This window comes from Canis lupus, chromosome 9 (genome assembly GCF_003254725.2).
Source record: "Canis lupus dingo isolate Sandy chromosome 9, ASM325472v2, whole genome shotgun sequence".
Lineage (NCBI taxonomy): Eukaryota > Metazoa > Chordata > Mammalia > Carnivora > Canidae > Canis > Canis lupus.
The window spans coordinates 36,682,524-36,701,747 of record NC_064251.1 but is presented as its reverse complement, the minus strand read 5'-3'; the positions used below and the strand labels follow the sequence as shown (position 1 = coordinate 36,701,747).

At 35.1% G+C, this 19,224-nt stretch overlaps 1 protein-coding gene across 12 annotated transcripts in view; it reads left to right on the top strand.

Moving 5' to 3' along the window:
- BCAS3 (BCAS3 microtubule associated cell migration factor) overlaps positions 1-19,224 on the top strand; it is a 591,457-nt gene that overhangs the window by 336,723 nt on the left and 235,510 nt on the right. For 2 of the 12 annotated variants that reach the window (XR_007413013.1, XM_035720395.2), the window contains exon 24: positions 18,707-18,765. The exons of the other annotated variants lie outside the window; for them this stretch is intronic. Coding sequence is in view for 1 of the 2 variants with exons in the window: in XM_035720395.2 (XP_035576288.1) it covers positions 18,707-18,765 (59 nt within the window). In the remaining variant the exon portion in view is untranslated. The remainder of the gene's footprint in view (positions 1-18,706; positions 18,766-19,224) is intronic. 12 annotated transcript variants of the gene reach the window in all.

Here is a 19,224-nt window from a genome sequence, read left to right as displayed (position 1 = left end):
GCCTGACTGGTCATTGGCTTTCCATTTCTGGCATTGATAGGACTGAAAATTCTTAGTGTCACAGATACTTAAAAGCTGTCCCTGTTATCGTGGATACAAACAGTGCTGGAGGGTCCTTATTGCATAGAGATGTAATCAATATGGTCTAGAGTTCTTGACCTGAACCTATAATTATGTGGATGTCATAAAGGTAGCTTGTTGTTACAGAAAGTGCTTATATTCAGAACTTGGGGGGCAAGTTGTGAATGGAGAGAAGAAAAATAAGAGCTTTGTCCCTCTTCCTATACTTCACAGTATTTAAGAGGCTATCATAGTAATCACAGAATAGGGTATTCTTATAGGATTAGAACATTGTATCATCAGGATTTTGGGTGCTAAGTTTAAATCTTACCTCTGATGTGATCCTAATACCCTGCAGAAGTTGTGACTTTAATGTTTTGCAGCTTTGTGACTGTGATTTTTTGAATACCAAAATAGAACTTTTTTCATTGATCCAAATACTTGGATTTGAAGGGCAGCTTTAAATAATAACACATTTGAGCTTGATTATTTTCCTGAAGCTAAGTGTATGGTGAAAAAAGGAAGCTGGGTAAGCAGATACTACAGCATCCATGGTCCATGGGTAGGAGTGAGTCGGAAATGACCCTGGTAGCAGTTCTTAAGTCACTGTTTGTACTGATGCTCTTAAAAATGTGTGATTGAGATTAATTTGCCCATGAAAATAGTGAAAAAGAGACATAAAATGACTTAATAGGAAGAAATGTGGATCACTCTGTCACTCTGTCACAACAAGAGTTTAAGATAACTCTCCTTGGCATTATTACTGGATTACCCCATGGTAGGATGCCTTGAAAAAGAAGGGAAAAGTAATGCCTTGTAATAGAGGGCTCTTTAAGAGCAAGGGCTGTCTTTGTATTTCTCATGCCAGGTATGGGTGCTTGCCACAGGGCAGATAATCAATATTTATTGCATTGTTGACAGAATAGATAAACAGAAAAAAGAGAAGAGGAAACAAATCATGAGAGACTCTTAACTGTAGAGAACAAACAGGGTTGATGGAGGGGTGTGGGTGGGGGATGGGATAGAAGGGTGATGGGTATTAAGGACTGCACTTGTGATGAGCACTGGGTTTTATATGTAAATGATGAACCATTGAACTCCTGAAACCAATATTGAACTATATGTCAACTAACTAGAATTTTAAAAATAGAGCATAGGGCTTTAAATATACCATAAACTGATTAAAATTTAATAATGCAACATCTTTAGAAAATGTGATCTTGGCCTTTAGTCCTTTATGAAACTTTCTCTTACGTTTATGGTCACTATCTTTGTTTGGGCCTTTGGTAAACTGTCTGATCAGTTGGAATATTTTGCAGAGTATTTCAGATCATCTTTTGTGTCATTTTAAAAAAGCAGTATTATGTTTAAGTAGTATGTTTCTTATCTCTGATAGCTTTTACATTACCAGATAATAAAAATAAAGGAATTATGGCCCTCAAATCAGTTGTGTTTTGGTATTATAAGGCTTGCATGTGAATTTGTGTTTTAAGGTTATCTTTATAAAGCATTCACTATAGCAAATTCCCACTTTCTGGAATCTGTTGTTAAGCCTGGCAAACATCCACTAAAAGGAATAGACTTGCTTTTGTTTTCTGGTCATACAAGGCTTTCAGGCATATCATTATATGGTTATTTGGGGCTGTCTTTTAAGCTAGCCCATTTTATACATGAACCCAGGATATTAGCATATAGGGATCTGACCTAAATTCCATTAAACCAAAATATTTTGTTGAAGAATTGCCACCATTTTCGTAATGTCATTACAGTTCAGTGACTTGTATTCATGCTCCTGGCAGCCTTGTGAGATGCGGTATCTTGAGTCTTAAACCTGTTCTACCCTTGGTGTGCTAAGAATATTGGAAGGACCACAATTATTCTATAAATGCTATGTGTTAACATTGGAGAGAATACCAAAGTTATACTTGAAACTTTAATGAATTCCCCAGTTAGTTATCCCTTTTTTAGATGAGTTTAAATACTTTTCAAATGAAGAATGTTTGCATGATTGGGTAAGTAAGACTTTCATTTCACCCTTTTGTTTCTCTCCACCTAAAGAGGACACTTAGAGCATCCATACCAATCTCTTTGACATTCTCCTATTGGGCTGACTTTTCGTGTGTCAGAAATTTCTAGCCATGAGTGAATACCTTTAAATAGGGTTTTTTATAGACGTGATAGGATCCCAATTCCTGAATCAGAGGGCCCAAGCTAGAGACTTTAGTAAAATTTTGGTATGATGCCTGAAACTTTTTATTTGCCTTGAAACCTGTTCTTAATTTTACTCTTTATTCCAATTCACCCCATTGATTAAATTAATTACTTTCTCCGCTGTTCTTAAACTTTTACTGTTGTGTTTATCGCCTCGTATTAAAGTTAGTTGGGAACCATTTCCCATTCTAGACTGTGAGCTCATCTTTGTACTCCCCACAGCACCCTGAACAGCTCTGATACATAATAGGCACTCAATAAATGTTAATGAATTCAACATTTCAGCGTGGAATATTGAAACCAAATTTTCGCATTTGACTAGGCACAGTAGTTGCCTTCTAGGAGAGGAACTGAGTGGCTAGGGAACAGAAATGAGAAGGAGACTTTTTTTTTCCCCACTGTAGTCTTTTAGAAGAAATGAAACTCTTTAACACCAAACGTACTTTTCAACATTTGACAGGTTACCATTGCAAGGTCTTTGTTTATACAAATGAAGAAACTGAGGTTAAGGAATGTTAAATAACTTGTTTATTGTTTCATAGCTTATAGGCAGCAGAGCAAGGGTAGGAATCTGTGAAACCTTCACTTTTTCCAGGATATTAAACAGTATCTTGGCCACTGCAGCTTACCTTGATTTCATTTGTACGATCATCAAGTAGCAGTGTTATATCTGACCTAGAAACTTCCTTATTTATTCTTTATATCATGCACTGTATCATAGAAGTCATCAAATACAGCATTCTTGAGTAGCACCTCTATTTTAAGGGGCCATTGGCTAGACCTCTTTCTTAAGGTTTTGATAACTGGGTATGGGTGAAGTCTTCCTGTGACTGAAAACTGTTTTACCCATGGCTCAACGAGGTATCCTTGCTGCTTACAGAGAGACTCTTAGCCTTTAAGCAGTAAACATTTATTTTCCAGCTAGGAAAGCCACTATCAATCAGGTAATGTTTTCTCAAGCTGAAAAAGGCTTTCACTAAAGAATAGTGATTGCCCAAGGTCACATTTCTTTTCCATATACTTGTAGGCAAGTGCAAACTAAAAGAATATTAGTGTTTGAAATTAATAATTTATTCTATATTTGGGAGTAGAGGAGAGGGAGGCAAAATGATTATATTTCTCTTAGAAATATTTTAACTGATTTTCCAAATATGGATTAAAGCATAAAGAAGTAAAAAATGCCCTGATCCTAAATGGACCTGACACCTTGATCTTCTATCATGGCATAACCTATGAGTGGGGATTCCCAAAGGACCTTTGTACACTACAATATTTATTACTATAAAGATCTAAAGTTCTTAGCCACTTTGAAACTTGTAAGAGTGTTCAGATCCCATACACTGGACTTGTGTTTTCACATGTTTAAATTATTCTGGTTGGTTTTGTATAGTTTATTCAAAAATAACTTCCCACTTCAAATTCTGAAAAATAAGACCTGATCCTCCAGTAAAGGAGAACACAGATCAGATAGGAAAGTATACTTGAGAGGTAAATGTATTTGCTTGCTTTTCTTGTCTATTAATGCTTAGGAAATACAGAGTCTTTAACCAGCCCATTTTATATCTCTGTTTTTCTCATCTGCAAAATGGTAACTAAATACTGCCTTCTCTTTGGTTGATATGAACAAATACTAATAAACTGAAAGGCTCTGGATTGATACCCCTGTCAGCTCCTTCTATTGATGGTGGAATTTTCACTGTAGTTGTTCACTGTGATTTCAAAAATAAATATTATGGTTTGTTTTTGTTTTACTATGGTTTTTATTGTCTTAAGAATAAAAAAATTACTAAGGAACATTAGTGAATACAGAACCATTAACATTCACAAAAACAGCTATATGCAAATTAGTAGATGTCCTTGACTGAGACAAAAGTATTTTGAGGTTGCGATCATGAAAATATCATAATTTTTATTTATATGCATCCTTACTTCCGAAGGAAACCTAACTGGACTATGTATTCTGGAAAAGTTGAAACATTACAAGACAATAAATAGGATATTTAACATCTTTATTTAAATCTTGAGTTACATGCATCCCATGCAGTTCTTGTGCTGCATATTAAATTTTATATATCATGAATACTTTTTTATCATATTTGATTGCTCAATATATTGTGCTAAGTACTTCACATACATTAGCTTCTTTATTCTTCATAAAATTCTCATGAGGTAAAGGTATTGTTATATAGTGGACCCTTGAACAATGTGGGGGTTAAGGGTGCTGACCCCCGTCTGTGAGTTGAAAATCCATGTATAACTTTTGACTCTCCTAAAAGGTAATTACTAATAGCTTATTGTTGGCCAGAAGCCTTCCTGAGAACATAAACAGTCAATTAACCCATATTTTGCATGTTATATATATATATTATATGCTGTATTTATATCCTGTATTCTTACAATAGTAAGCTAAAGAAAAGAAAAATTATTAAGAATATCATAAGGAAGAGAATATATATTTACAGACTATATTTATTTTAAAAAATCCAGATTTAAGTAGACTCATGCAGTTCAAACCCATGTTGTTCAAGGGTCAACTGTAATTCCTTTTTATCAGAGTAAGGAACTATGGCTCAGAAAAATTACATACACTGCAGTACCTTTCACTTTGGTAGTGCCATCTGAATTTCTTTGTCATTAACATGTTTTATACAGCTCTTCATTAAAATATTATTGAAATAAAATATATTTTTGATAGATGCATTTTTAGAATAGGACAATAGAATATTGTCTTCAGAAGAATATAAGGACACTTGTCTCCTATATTGTGAAAATTAATAGATATGACATTTGTAAAGCTTCTGGCCATAGTTCAAGTATGTAACAAGGACTCATTAAATGTATCTCCTTGTTATTTTATTTCAATAATAATGGTAATAATAAATGGCAATAGCTTTTACTATATCCCAAGGTTTTTGTTTTGCTCTTTATTATCTTTATGTACCTATGGGGACTGGTTATATAGTATTGTCCTCATTTTATAATTGAGGACACAGACTCAGAGAAGTGGTAGATCCCATGTTGGAGGCCAGGTAGTCTAATTCCAGAGCTTGTATTCTTAACTAATATGTGATTTTCTAATAATAAATGGCAATAGCTTTTACTATATCCCAAAGTTTTTGTTTTGCTCTTTATTATCTTTATATACCTATGGGGACTGGTTATACAGTATTGTCCTCATTTTATAATTAAGGACACAGACTCAGAGAAGTGGTAGATCCCATGTTGGAGACCAGGCAGTCTAATTCCAGAGCTTGTATTCTTAACTAATATGTGATTTTCTTTGAGGGTGTCTTCCAATAACAATAGATTAGATTCTGATATTTCAGGCAACAGTTTAAATCTCAGATATAATTACCTCCTACTTCATCTAGTTCTTTCAGTTTTATATTGTGGCAATATGACAATTTCTTACCTGATCCTCATTCGATTCCTATAGTAAGATAGATAAGTTAGATTAGATATTCAGAGAACCTTCTGATTCTAAAATCTGGGATCCTATATTGTTTGGTTATATTTGCGGAATTCTGAAGCAGCTCTGATAATCCTCCCAAGGAAAGGGATTCATCACTGTGACTTAAAAAGGAATATGTTGACTTCTCTACTGAACTGAAATTAGCCATTTCCTAGGGGGTTTTGGTGGGGACTACAGAACAGGAATGAACTCCTTAAGCTTCTTGACTCCTTAAAAAGAAGAACCTCAGGGGTACCTGGGTGGCTCAGTCAGTTAAGCATCCAACTCTTGGTTTCGGCTCAGGTCATGATCTCATGGATCATGAGAACGAGCCCTGCGTCCAGCTCCCCAAGCTCAGAGGGGAGTCTGCTTGAGGATTCCCTCCCTCTGCCCTGCCCCTCACTCTATACTCTCTCTCCAACATAAATAAACCTTTGAGGGAAAAAAAAAGAGCCTCAAAAATGAGCTCTTTTGTTTGCCAGGGAAGCAGATCACTCTTCTGAGTATGTTAGACTGGCTATTTACATTTGCTTTTGACTGTCTGTTTCAGTTTGTCTTCTGTTTCTCTTTCTCCCTCCTAACTTCCATCTTCCTATTCGGATAATTCTACTTTATTTCTGTAAGTGAAAGACTCTCCCAGGATGCTGAATATGTCATTATTTTTATAGCACTCCTTATATGCACAGAAGATTTTAGCTTGGCTGTAAGCTTGTTCTTGGCATAAATTTGGCAGATAGTTTTTAGCCTGGGTGAGACTTTTTATTGGGATCATGAAAGTGTTGGGGCATCACTGCCCTCCACTTTTCCTTCTTGAAGTATGACATTAGTGGTTTTAGCTCTTGTTGACCCTTCTTTTTAAACCAAAGCTTTATAGCTTATTAGTGCACAGTGTGGATTTTTCTTATGATATGTTGGAGGGAAAGGAAAAAAGTCCTCTAAAGTTACAAATGGTTTCACTTACCAAAATGATTATTTCTTTTGGAAAGTTTCATCTTTTCCTTAAAATTTCCGGGAGTTGGGTGGGCTTGATATCTTCTCTCCCACTCTCTTTTCCTACCCACACTCTCACGTTGGCAGAATGCAGAGAGCTTTAAGCATAACTCCAGACTTCTAGAAGACAAATCACTGACCAGGGAGTAACCAAGACGTACTTTTCTGCTGTTATTTTTAAGAAATGTTTTCAAGTAAAAATGGAAGTAAGGACAGAATATCACAGGCTTGTTTTTGACTATTTGTTTCACTTATAGAATGCAGGATAAATGCTTTGGAACATTAATAATTCCTGTTTCAAGCAACCTTTGGGATTTGAGGTCTGTGCTTTTCAAATATGTACTTAATCTCATACTTCATCGTTTATTGGATCAAATAACAGTCTCATTTGCTTAGCATCCAGGTCAGTGCCATGAGCTCCAAATCAGGTATGATATGTCACCTTGTGAGAGATTCTCTGCGTTGCCCCTATCTGTTTCTGTTTCATTAAAGAACTTTACGTAAGCATCTTTATTTTTCCAAGGTATCTGAGGGCTTCAATGAAATGAAAATTAGTTGCCCTCTCCCAAAAAATAATATTTAAAAAACTTTTATCTTACATTTTGCTTATCAGAGTTACTCTGTCCAGCCTTGGAGCAGAGCATTCTTAATGTGAACCCAGTAGACATAAACTTCTGATGGATCCACAAGAAACCACTGAAGAAATTTAAGGATTTCCTGGCCAAAGCAAGTAGTGTCCTTCAATAAGGTTTCAGATTATAACATAAACCTAGACATAGCTGAGAAGAAGAAAAGTTAAAAAAAAAAAAAAGAAGAAAAGTTGTGATTTTTTTATCATCACAAACTGTATAATTCATACTTCAGGTGACCTCCATGGGTTGCCTGTCTGCTTTTGGCTCAACTGTGGATTTTTATGGAGCCATTCCTGCATTGCCACTCTTTCATCCCTCCCTTTTTATGAGAATAAAAAGTAAATTGGTTGCTATTTAAATATTTGCAACTTAATGTTTATTGAAAACTACCCTGCCGCAGGGCATAGCACTTTGAAAGACTGCTTTGCGCCAGCCCAGTTTTCCAGCCAGCCGGTTTACCCCAAAACCTGAAGTTCGCTTTACTTACATTTTTCATTTCTTTAAACCAAATGATCACAGAAAAACTTAGGAGGAACCTAGTTTCATTTGTGAGGTTTTTGAATAAAAGTGAAGTGGAGTGTGGCTAGAAAACCAGACCCGTGAAAAGCCATGACTCTGCTGACACTAGAGGAAAAACCAAAGAATTCTGATACTACTTGCTTCCAGCGTTCAGGAGAAAAGAAAAAACAAGAAAGGTGGAAGAGCTTTAGCGCTGGTACACTTTGGAAAAGCAAGGGAGCAAGGAAAGTTTGGTTGAGTTCCTTTGTCTCTTATGGGTGCTTTACTTAAAAGTTTCTTCTACTTGTATGTATATGTTCTTTAATAGAAAATTTGGAAAGTACAGAAAATTATAAATAATAAAATTTAAAACTCAGGTATAATTCTTAACATTTTGGCATATAACTTCTTAGTGCCTTTCTTATTGGCAAAAATATTTTGTAACTTGCCTCATTTGTTGTCAGATTTCCTTAAGCAATTAAATATTTTTCAAAACATAGATAGTTTAATAGTTATGTTCTTTGAATCATTTGTTTGGTCATCTACCATTAAACTTTTTTGTTTCTAATTTTTTGTACATACTAATTAAGAATAGATAAAATTCTTATATGTAAATCTTTGGTTTATATGTTTCCAAGCACTTAAAGAAGAATTCATATCAATCCTTCTCAAATGCTTCCAAAAATAGAAGAGGAAGGAACACTTCCAAACTCATTTTACAAGGTCAGCAAAACCAAATACAGACACTATGAGAAAGGAAAATTACAGGCCATTATCCCTGATGAACATAGATACAGAAATCCTTAATAAGCTATTAGCAAACCAAATTCAACTGTATATTAAAAGGATCATATACCATGGTCAAGTGGGATTTATTCCAGGGATGCCTGGATGGTTTTACATCCACAAATCAATCAATGTGGTAAAGTACATTAACTAAATAAAGGATAAAAATTATATTACCTAAGATTCAGAAAAAGCACTCGACAAAATGCAACTTCCATTTTTTATAAAAACTCTCAACCAGGTAGGCCGATAGGGAATGTACCCCAACATAATAAAGGCCATATGTGACAAACCCACAGCTAACATTATACCCCATGGTGAAAAGCTGAAATATTTTCCTCCAAGATCAGGAACAAGACAGGGATGGCCATCCTCTCCACTTTGATTTAACATAATATAGAAGACTTAGCCAGAGCAATTAGGCAAGAAAAAGAAATAAAAGGTATCCAAATTGGAGAGGAAGAAAAAAAAGTGTCATAATTTGCATATGACAGATATATAAAAACCCTAAAGACTTCACCAAAATGCTGTTAGAACTAATAAATGAATTCAGTAAATTTTGCAGAGTACAAAATCAATATTACAAATCAGTTGTTTCTATATGCTGATAATAAACAGAGAAATAAAACAATCTCACAGTTGCTTCAGAAAGAATGAAATACTTAGGAATGAATTTAACTAGTGAGGTAAAAAACCTGTAAACAGAAACCATATGACATTGATGAAAGAAATTGAAGACACAAATAAATGGAAAGATGTTACATGCTCATGGACTGGAAGATTTAATATTGTTAAAATGTCCATACTACCCAAAAGAGTCTACAGATTCAATACAATACCTATCAAAATTCCAATGGTACTTTTTACAGAAATGGAACAAGCAGTCTTAAAATTTGTATGGAACCACAAAAGACCCTGAAAGCCAAAGCAAACTTGAGAAAGAAGAACAAGATGGAAGTATCATGTTTCCTAATTACAAACTATATTACAAAGCTATAGTAATCAACAACATAGTATTGCCATAAAAATAGACACATAGAGGGGATCCCTGGGTAGCTTAGCAGTTTGGCGCCTGCCTTCTTCAGCCCAGGGCATGATCCTGGAGTACCGGGATCGAGTCCCACATTGGGCTCCCTGCATGGAGCCTGCTTTTCCCTCTGCCTGTGTCTCTGCCTCTCTCTCTATCATGAATGAATAAATAAAACCTTAAAAGAAAAAAAGACATGAGTTTCTTATAGACAGCACATTGTTGAATCATGTTTTGTTTTTTTTTAAGATTTTATTTATTTATTTGAGAAACAGAGAGAGAGGCAGAGACACAGGCAGAGGGAAAAGCAGGCAGAGGGAGAAGCAGCTCCATGCAGGGAGCCCTACGTGGGACTCAGTCCCTGGACTCAAGGATCACGCCCTGGGCTGAAGGCGGTGCTAAGCCGCTGAGCCCCAGGCTACCCTCTTGAGTCCTGTTTTAAATTATCTCTGTCTTTTATTTAATGTTATTAGACCATTTAGGTTGAATGTAACTATATGTTAGGGCTTAAGTGTACCATTTTATTTATTGTTTTCTATTCTCTGGGGTTTTTTTGTTTGTTTTTTGTTTTCTTTTCCCTGATTTCCTGTGGTTGCTTGAACATTTTGTAAAATTCCATTTTGATTTACCTATTTTTTTTGTTATACCTCTTTGTGTAGGTTTATACATATACATATACATATGCATATATATATATATATATGTATTTAGTGGTTGCTATAGGTATACTGCATTAACTATACATAACTTCATGCTCTAAAATATTGTTATTTTACCAGTTTGTGTGAAGCTTTTCCTCCCATTATGTTCCCTTACCTTCCCTATTTATAATACCATTATCTTAAATATTTCCTCGATATACATTTAAAACCACAGGAATGTTAGAATTTTTGCTTCACCTCTTAAATATAATTGAGAAAATTCAATAGGAAAAGGAAAGCCTATTATATTTACTCATATTTTTGTTTACTATGTTCTTTCTTCCTTCTAATGCCACAAAATTCCCTCTTTTATTGCTTTCTTTTGGTTGGGAGAACTTCCTTCCTTCAGCCATTCTTTTAGAGTAAGTCTTCTGGGAGCCAGTTCTTTTCATTTTTGTTCATCTGAGAATGTCTTAATTTTCTCTTCATTCCTGAAAGATATTTTCTCCAGGTATAGGATTCAGGGTTAATGATTTTTGTTTTAAGTGTTCAAATAATATTGTGTCCCTTTTACTAGCCTCCATGTTTTTTCTGATGAGGAATCTATTGTTATTTGAAGTGTTTTCCCCAACAAGTGAAGTGAACTTTTCTCTGGCTGCCTTTGGTTTATCTTTAGTTTTTAGAAGTTTAATTATAATGTGTTTTTCAATAGGTTTATTTGGGAGTATCCTGTCTAGGGTTCATTTAGATTCTTTAACATGTAAATTTATGTTCTTACAAAATTTGTATAGTTTTCATTCATTATTTTTACAAATGCCTTTTTAGCCCCACCCCATCTCTTCTCCTTCCAAGCCTATTATCCAAAGGTGAAACCTTTTTTTCTTTTTTTAAGTAGACCCACAGATTCCCTAAAGTTCTACTAATTTTTCAGTCTATTTTCTCTATATTGTCCAAATTGGGTAATTTTTACTGATTCTTTCTACTGCCCTTCCATTCTGCTATTGAACCTACCCACTGAACTTTAATTTTGCTTATTGTGTTTTTAAGTTCTAAGATTTCCATTTGATTTTTGTTTACATCTTCTTTGCTAAGAATTTTCATTTCCTTGCCGAGGCCTTCTGTTTTTTTCTTTTTTTTTTTTTTTTTTTTTTTGTTCTTTGAAACATTTTTACAATAGCATTTTTTTTAAAAAAAACTCAATTTTAACATCTTTCTCATTTTGATGTTGACATCTATTCATTGTCTTTTTTCATTCAGTTTGAGATCTTTCTGGTTCTTGGCATGCTGAGTGATTTGGAGTTGAAACTTCCTAAGATTTGGGCAGCCCGGGTGGCTCAGCGGTTTAGCACCACCTTCAGCCCAGAGGATGATCCTGGAGACCTGGGATCGAGTCCCACATCAGGCTCCCTGCATGGAGCCTGCTTCTCCCTCTGCCTGTGCCTCTGCCTCTCTCTTTCTCTCCTCTCTGTGTTTCTCATTAATAAATAAATAAAATCTTAAAAAAAATTTCCTAAGATTTGGATCATATTTAAACCTTTTGTTTTAACTGGCTTTCTCGGACATCTCTCTGGCAGGGAGAGGTAGAAGTTGTGCTTGGCCAGCATTGCCATCCAAGGTCAGGATACCATGGGCAGAGAGGGCAGTTCCAGTTTCCCATCTGGTCTCCACTCACAGTGCTGTGGGATTGCCTCATTACTGCTGGATGATGACATAAATCCTGACTTTCTCCTAGGCCTCCTCTGACAGCACCCAAGTGTGGGGGAGCAGGGGTGCTTCTTTACTGCCAGATGATAATGGAAGTCCAAACTCCCTATTTATTCTGCTCTGACACTCTGTGTATGTTAGTGGGTGATATTTACTAACAGCTGGCAGGAACTAAAGTCTTCACTCCTATTTAGCTTGCTCCACCATCCCAGTGGAGGTGTTGGGCATCTTGTTACAGCTTCACGAGAGTTAAAGTCTAGATTCCCCCACTTGGCCTTTGCTGGTATGGGTGGTGGTAGAGCCAGTTTTTTCTGTGGTGTTTGCTACAGTAATGCAGTTATTTTCTGGAGGTTTCCATCTTGTGAGGCTGCCCCTTTCATATTACTTTGGCTAGTAAGATCTGGTTTTGGTTCAGATATTTTTTTGTCCTTATCCATTGGCTCTTTCAGGTTTCTGGCTTTTCCAGCTCCAAGGCTGGGATATTTGAGGCAGGAAGAAAACCCAAGGACTTCATGTTCCTTGTATCATTACTTGTGTCCTAGTTTGATTGCCTTTTCAGAATTAACTGATATTTGTTTTGTATATAATGTCCAGAATTTTTGGTTGTAACTAGCAGGAAATATGTGCATCTAGTGTCTTCCCTTAAGTAGAATCACGTTTTGCAATTTGCTAAAATCTTTCAGGAAAAATACATATGTATATGTCAGTCTGTATGTATATGGAAAAAATCATTTATCTTTTAAGTGAGCCATTCGTCCTTGATTTGGCCAGTATCAAGAGACAACAAGTTTTATTTCTAAAGAGTCATACAAATATTTTAGACTTTGAAAGCCATACTATGAATTTTTCATTTCTTCCTTGGTTCCTTCTACTTTACCAGTATCATGAGTATCATGTTCAGTCTTACACAAGCTAAAAACCAAGCTAGCAGTTTCATCTATAATAAAGTAAGCTAAAGTTTGCTAACACCATTTCTCCTTTTTGAAGTATGTTGCAAAAAAACTGAGAAGGAAAAGCATTGAAACCATAATGGCCATAGAATGTGCCTTGACTGTGAGATTGGGTTTGTATATGGAATCTTGAGACTTGCTAAGTCTGTATGAAGCTTTGCTCTCTTTCCATCTCTTTTATCTGGCTTTATTCTTTTACAAATAGAGTTTGTAGACCAATCTCTTCTCCACTAGACACCATACTAGTAAACCTGCAAGATCTCAAACTCTGGCTTCCCTAAACTAAACTCTGTTTAGTTCCTAAGTAGGGACTAACTTCTTAGGATTCTATTGCCACTATTTGAAATATATATTATTTGTTTGTTTTCTAACCCAGCTTTATTGTTTTTATTCATATTGACACTAAAAAAATGTGTTATGCTTTTTAGATTATCATCCCAAACCTTGACAGTTCTTATGTTTGTCAATTACTTTAATATTCTATATATTTTTAAATGGTTGCTTGGTTGGCAGTCTCTGGACACAACACTTCACACTAAGTAAGGCTGACAGTTAAGTGATGTGGAAGCCATTATCTCACCTTTGCGCTTGCAGGCTGGGGCCTCTTGCCTTTTCCTATTTCATAATAAATAGCATTAGCATTCTGGAACTTTTTAACACCTATTGAGGACAGGATTTTTATAATCCTCTATAAGAGAGGATTTTTTAAATGAATGACTAAAACCTAATAAACATAACATACAAAAAAGAGAACTATGCATCAATCTTACATTTGAATCTTGAGTCATAAATGTCGAATAAAATACCAACAAACCAAATTGAACATTACAATAAAATCACTTACCATGACCCAATATGATTTATTCCATTTTAGAAAATCTGTTGTTATAATTCATAATATTAATTGGTCCAATAAGAAAACATGATAATCTCACTAGGTGCTGAAAAGTTTTAATAAAATTCAGATTATTTGAGATTTATTCTGCAGTAACTAGGAATAGAAAGATAAATCTTTTAAATAATAAAGAATAGCTATCTTAAACCAACCACCTTTCTTCTTTTAGAGGAAATTGGGAATAAGGCCATCATGCCATGCCCATTATTATACAATTACTCTGAAAATTCTAGATAGTGCAGTAATATTAAACTATAAAGAAGAGGTATAATTGCAAAGTCATGATTTACAGATATAATTAATTTAGATATAATGTAATTTTTGATCTAGAAAATTCAAGAGCATCAACTTTTAAAGAACTGATTGTACTGATCAGATACTTGGTGAGTACGTAAAACATTTCTATGAAGCAAGAAAAACTAAGTAAATGTGCTAATTCTTTAAAAAATTTCTCTCATGATAGTACCAGAAAACAAAGTATTTGGAAAAACCCTAAGAAGAAATATCGAAGGTCTACAATAAAACTGTAACTCTTCAGAGAAATATAGATTACTTACATACATTAACAATATATCATGTTTCTGAATAAAGAAACTGACTATTGAAAAACTGCAGGTATTCCAAAATTAATTCCGAACTTTCATGCAATCTCAGTCAGAATGCCAGTAGATTTTTATTTGCGTCTCAATAAAATTATCTGTTAGTGCTTTTGAAAGTATAAACAGGCAAGACTTGCTGAGATAATTTTTCAACTTGGCATTGAGTGGGTACTTTACTACACAACATTTTATCATGGAAGATTTCTAACCTACAGAAAACATTTAAACATATAATACAACAAATATATAAACATTCTCACTAGATTAAACAGTTGCCAACATTTTATAATATCGCTCTACCCAGAGTAAAGTTTAAGTAAAAATGAATGAACTGTGAGGTCTTTTTTAAAAGTGATATCGGCTACAGACCTATTTCTTTCCTTTTCCTTAAAACATTACTCCTCAAAAGAATTGTCCCTCTGTCCTTAATATTATCAGTTTGTGTGTATGTAGGTACACATATACATGCTCTCTCTTTAACTTCTTATTATAAAAAATTTCAAGTATATGCAAACATAGAAAGAATAGAATAACAAACACATAACCAACCATCAGGTAGCTTCAACTCTTGGCCAAACTAGTTTTATATCTTGCCCCACAACCTCATCAGATTATTTTGAAGCAAATTTTAGACATCATGTTATTTCATTTATACATATTTCAGTATATATTTCCACAATATAAGGCCTTTTTTATTTTTAAAGATTATATTTGAGAGAGAGAAAGAGCACAAGCAGGGGGAGAGGCAGAGGGAGAGAGAAAGAGAGAAGACGACTCCCTACTGAGCAGGGAGCTGATGCTAGGTGGATTTCCATCCCAGGCCCCCAGAATCATGACCTGAGCCTAAGACAGCTACTTAACCCATTGAATCCCCCAGGCATCCCTTCTTTTTTAAAGCATAGTATTATCAGGCCTGAAAAAATTAGCAAAAATTCTCTAATATAAAATTTCCAATCCATGTAAGTTCCCTGATTATCTCATTTTAAAAAAATCATGTTACAAGTAAGACCTATTTACATTGCAATTTGTTGATGTATCTCATAAGACTTTCTTTATGTATCGGTTTCTCTTCCATCTCCTTTTGTTACCTCCTTCTATTTTCGGAAGAAACAGGACCATTTATCCTACAGTGTTTCCTTTCCCTGCACACTGGGGTTCGCTGATTGCATCCTGATGGTGTTCTTTGGTTTCTGAAATTTTCTGTAAATTGTGAATTACACCTAGAAGGTTGGTTAGATCAGATTTTATTTTTTGGCAAAAAATATTTATTTTTTAAAAATTTATGTCATGCGCACCTGAAAAGAATATTCTCTGTCTTCAGGATATAAAGTTACATTTATGTTAGTTAGATTTACCTCCTTAATTGTGTATCTTCTAATGCCATGTGTATATATTATTAAGTTTACACACATACACACACAGCTCTCTCTCTTTTTTTTTTTTCACACACAGCTCTCTTATGGACTTTGAAAAGTGAATTAAAATGTCATGCTACTGGGGATCCCTGGGTGGCGCAGCAGTTTGGCGCCTGCCTATGGCCCAGGGCATGATCCTGGAGACCTGGGATCGAATCCCACATTGGGCTCCCGGTGCATGGAGCCTGCTTCTCCCTCTGCCTGTGTCTCTGCTTCTCTCTCTTTCTCTCTCTCTCTCTCTCTGTGACTATCATAAATAGATAAATTTTAAAAAAAGTCATGCTACTAATTTTCTCTTTATTTCTCCTTATATTCTGTAGCTTTGCTATACAATGTTAATGTTATATGATATGTAGATATGCATAACTTTAGGAATTCATTATAGACTAAATATAATATACCTACATATCCTTTTTAACATTTCTAAGTGTCCTTTTTTTTGTTTAGTGCTTTTTGTTTAAGATTGTGACCACTGCTTTTCATTTTGTCATTATAAACATAGAAGAATAGATACCAAACTGTGTAAAGTATTATGTTAAAAAAAAACAGTATGTTTATATACAATGTTATAGATATAGATACAGGTATTTGAGAAACTAGAAGGAAACAGACCAAAATGTAAATAGTTTTAAACCTCTGAGTGATGGGATTATGGGCAATTTAAATTTTCTTCTCTAAAGTCTTTCCAACGTTTTTTGCAGTGAGCTTGTGTTACTTTTATGAGGCTCAAAAACCTATTATTTTTACAGAAGAAAATTGTAAAGAAAGTATGCAGTGTAGCTTGGTTTCCTTAATGTTTTCAGCATATTTTCTTGCCACAGCCTAAATAATGAGCCAGGGACAGTGCCGCACATCACCACCTCCATATTTGAATCACAACTAGCATCATACACATGACGTGACTCTTCCAGTGATAGGTTGAAATGGGAAAATTTGATTGGTAGAAATTGTTACATGAGTGAGGAAAAATTTACCAGAGTCTTTGATATGTTTTGAGGTCTGGGAGTAGAACATGGGAGGCCTCCCGAAAATCTGTCCAGCATTCACTCAGGCTCTTTTTGATTCAGAGCCAAATAACAGACCCTTCAGTTGAATTTTTCTGTCCAGACACTGGCTTAAATGAAGGTATACTTAACTTGGAAATATCATTTCAGCTTTTGGCTGGAATAGCTGTTGTAGAGGAGCTTCTTTAGATGTGAAGCCATGAGGGAGTTCTCTGAGTACATGCATTTTCACACATCTGCTAATGCAAAAGCCCCAGTGTGAGCATTAGTACTCAGGAATGTGATGTGGATTTGAGATGATCTCCCCAGGATTTTGGCAGGTCAGGACAAACATTATCTTGCTCCCATATGTTTTTGTAGGATCTTGAAAGGGAAATCATATACATTTCCTTAGACTGACATGCTGAATTTTCCCACATATACCAAAAATCCCTCTCAGCAAAAATAAATTCAGCAATATGTATATATGACATTCATATATTTAGCATCTGTTGTCAATACGACTGTATAACCTGATGGCAATTGGGAGTCACATACAGTTTGCATTTACTTTGATTTATGTTTAAATGGCTTCTCTCAGAAAACCTGGCCCACAGATAAAAACTGTGAAAGATCCCTTATTTTCAATAAGGCCTTTTTATTTGTTTCTATTCTGCATTTCCTTAGGTGCAACGTACATGGGGCTAGATTTCCTCATTTTCACTATTTTTCCATGGATAACACTATTCCCCCACATGGACACCTCCTCCCACAGTTTTGTAGTATCTGATATGTATGTGACACATTCAGTTTAAAACAACCAGGGAACCCTTGTGAGGCTAAGAAATTCAACAACAACACATACTATGTACAGAGACTGGATCCGTTTTTTAATCACCCTTGAGCAAACCCAGTCCTGTTTCATATGGGTTTTGACAAGCAGTAGGTACTCATTTAATGTTGACTAACCTTTTTTCTAAGGCTTTTCATTCTCTAGTCCTACTGGAGAATGATATATCATCTGCCCAAGTAGCTTGCCTCCTTTTCTGGTCAAATAGATTATTAAAAGTTGAATAAAGATAGCACTCGTGTTCAGCTACTTAATGGTCTGTGTGCCAAGGAAAGCACATTGGTTGGTTCTCATTGGCATACAAGCTGATAGATTTAGTCTTACCTCATTCTGTGTCACAACTCAGCCCTTCTGTAGGACTAAACCTCATTCTGAGAAGGTAATAATCCCCCATCACTATTTGTTTTCATGTTTCGTAAATGAGTTTTCTTGCTACAATGTCACGTGCCTAATCAGATCAGTCCTCCAGTTAGTTCTTTTATCTGCTTATACCACATACTTTTCAGGCTATCAAATGTTATTTAAAACTAGTATTGTGGATTTCTCTCTCTCTCTCTCTCTCCCCCTCCCACACACACACACATAAGGAGGAAGGTCATAAATCTTTGACCTCTTTTATTTTATGCTTATTTACTCCCAGTGACTTAATATTGAGTTATTTCACTGGAAAAAGATGATTTCCACAGAGAAGCAAGAGCTAGGATTTTGCTCTATAAAGAAAACATGCAGAGGGAATTATTATCAATTTGATGTATTAACAAAAAAAAATTGGTCTTGGGTTCTTTTCCTGGAGTCTTGAACCACTGAGCTTTACTTCGTCTGAATTTTTCAATCCAGAGGGGTAGGTATCATAACAGTGTATCTTGTATAGTTTGTTGACTGCATTCTATTCTGGAACTGTTACATTATTTTTAAGATCTTGTGATCCACAGAAATACTGGTATTGTACCAGTTCTTATTTAATTGCCTGTTGGTACTTTGACATTAGTTCTTATTTCCACTGTTGTTTTTTAGGGGGAAAAACACGGAAAAAGTCTCAAGTTGGGTTTTCTTTCCCCCACTCATTTTCCTTGGTGAGTTATATAGTTAGTTATGTAAAAATGTTCTTCTGTTTTAAAATATGTGAGATTTTCTAGTCCTTTGAAAAAATGGTTATAGCCCATTTTCCATATATTACTCACCATTAGCGATCTGCCTGCCAAATGATCCCAGGTGTGGGATTGCAGCAGGTAATTTCCTGAGCTGTATGGTACAGATGATTTTCTGTGTTGGAAGATGCTATCGGCTCACCTGGTCTCTTAGTGACAGAGAAATCCTTTGTTTATTCATTTAGTAGGCAGATTAACCCTAATGAATATTGGCTTCCTGGAAATAGATACAGGTGACAATGGCAAAGTGAGGAGTGGGGAGAAATAAGACAAATTCCCTTTTCTTTCTTCACTTAGAAATAATGGTGGCTTTCATTGGAGAGTGTTTTAAGTCAGAAAGGAATGCAAAATATTTTAATTTAAAAGCTAGATTTAAATAATCCA